The 1,783-nt window shown below is 46.3% G+C and overlaps 1 protein-coding gene across 1 annotated transcript; it reads left to right on the forward strand.

The window, feature by feature from the left end:
* Positions 1-6: 6 nt before the first annotated feature.
* On the forward strand, positions 7-1,678 carry LOC103810422 (hippocalcin-like protein 1). The gene is made up of 2 exons (XM_009083316.1): positions 7-387; positions 1,544-1,678. Exons 1-2 carry the CDS (start codon positions 10-12, stop codon positions 1,676-1,678), a joined length of 513 nt encoding a protein of 170 aa, XP_009081564.1. The 5' UTR covers positions 7-9.
* Positions 1,679-1,783: the final 105 nt, after the last annotated feature.

The following is a 1,783-nucleotide window of genomic DNA, read 5'->3' on the forward strand; positions in this document are numbered from 1 at the left end:
CAGAAGAGGATGGGGAAGCAGAACAGCAAGCTGCGCCCCGAGGTGCTCCAGGACCTGCGCGAGAACACTGAATTCACGGACCACGAGCTGCAGGAGTGGTACAAGGGCTTCCTAAAAGATTGCCCAACAGGCCATTTGACTGTAGAAGAATTCAAAAAAATATATGCAAATTTTTTTCCCTACGGCGACGCCTCAAAGTTTGCGGAGCACGTCTTCCGCACCTTTGACACTAATGGCGACGGGACGATTGACTTTAGGGAATTCATCATCGCCCTGAGCGTCACCTCTCGAGGCAAGCTGGAACAGAAGCTGAAGTGGGCGTTTAGTATGTACGACCTGGATGGCAATGGGTACATCAGCCGTGGGGAGATGCTAGAAATAGTGCAGGTGAGGCATTATGTCTATTTTATATCTCATTTGTGTTGCTGTAACCTCTTCACCCCGAGACAGCTGGAGATGGAGATAAGGGACATGCTGAGCTGAGTCACTCCTGCCCCAAGGAGGTTTCTGAGCCCATGGTCCCCAAAGGGACACTGGGGTCCATGGTGGGACCTCCGAGATGCAAATGAGGAAAGGGCCTGAGACGTGAACCCGACACTTGTGCAACTGGACCACAGCCAAAATCATGCAGCTCTCCCTGGGGATTTCTTAATGGGGTCTTGAGAGGATAAAAAAAACCCTAAATACAAATTCTACTGACCTGAGTAATCTCAAAAATAATACTTTGAATCTTCAAATCTGAGTCAATGTGAACTCTGGATGAAAGACTGGAGTGTGTCTTTGTCCCCAGAAGGCAGGGGACAAGTAGACCACAGGCTGTAGTGGACGGTGTGCAGGGCAGAGCCCCCTGTGCCCCTACCCCACATGCTGACCAGGGCTCAGCCCAGGGGCAAGCTGTTCACCATCTGCTTTGCAGCTGAGATGAGTTTCCCATGCACTGCAAGGGAGTAATGCATCAGGCAGTGCCCCGACACTTAGTCCTCATGGCTGAGGTGGGATAATTTAGGTGGAAGGCTAGGATTGCATACAGCCTAAGGAGATATCATCTTTATTCACATTCTTGTAAGTCTGAAAATGCATTTCCTTACCCATCCACAAAGAAAAACAACTCCTATTCCTATATATTCATATTCACCATAACCCATATAACACCCCACATGCATACATGCATACTGTGTGATGGAAGCCAGCCAAAGAGGTGGTGGCTTAGCCCAGTTGCAGAAGAGAGAATTGACCACTATTGCCTCCTGTATTTTAGCTCAGTCCTGCTTGTGCATTAATTCAAACCCTGACTTTCATTTAAACTGACCCAGCACTCCCTTTGAAGCACAGATGAATACAGGAAAGAAAAACAAAAAAAGCTGCAGTCAAAAATTCCCATTTGTTTTGCTTTATAAAGTCCTGCAGCTGCCTGCCAGGGTCAGCTGCCTTTTCTTATTGCTACAGGCTTAAATTCTTTTTCTTTGTCCTGGTGCTTTATCATTTGGGTTGTGTTTTTGCTATATTTTTTTTTACTTCCTTTTTTTTTCTTTTCGAAACTCAGGCAATTTACAAAATGGTTTCATCAGTAATGAAAATGCCAGAGGATGAATCCACTCCTGAGAAACGAACAGACAAGATCTTCAGACAAATGGACACAAACAATGATGGTAGGATCACCACCAGCACTCCTTCCTAGGCTCTAGAAAGAGAGGTTTTCTAGCCCAGGCTTGGTAGATAATGGTATTTGGGGAGAGGGGGTAGAGGGTAAGTATCCTTAGTAGTAAGGATTCATATTTCCCAA

This window comes from Acanthisitta chloris, unplaced genomic scaffold (assembly GCF_000695815.1).
Source record: "Acanthisitta chloris isolate BGI_N310 unplaced genomic scaffold, ASM69581v1 C16683268, whole genome shotgun sequence".
NCBI classification, from domain to species: domain Eukaryota; kingdom Metazoa; phylum Chordata; class Aves; order Passeriformes; family Acanthisittidae; genus Acanthisitta; species Acanthisitta chloris.

Coding starts and splice junctions, on each gene's coding strand:
- LOC103810422 (XM_009083316.1), top strand. CDS start 10: ATGGGGAAGCAGAACAGCAAGCTGCGCCCCGAGGTGCTCCAGGACCTG. Junction 388..1,543: donor AGATGCTAGAAATAGTGCAG/GTGAGGCATTAT, acceptor TTCGAAACTCAG/GCAATTTACAAAATGGTTTC.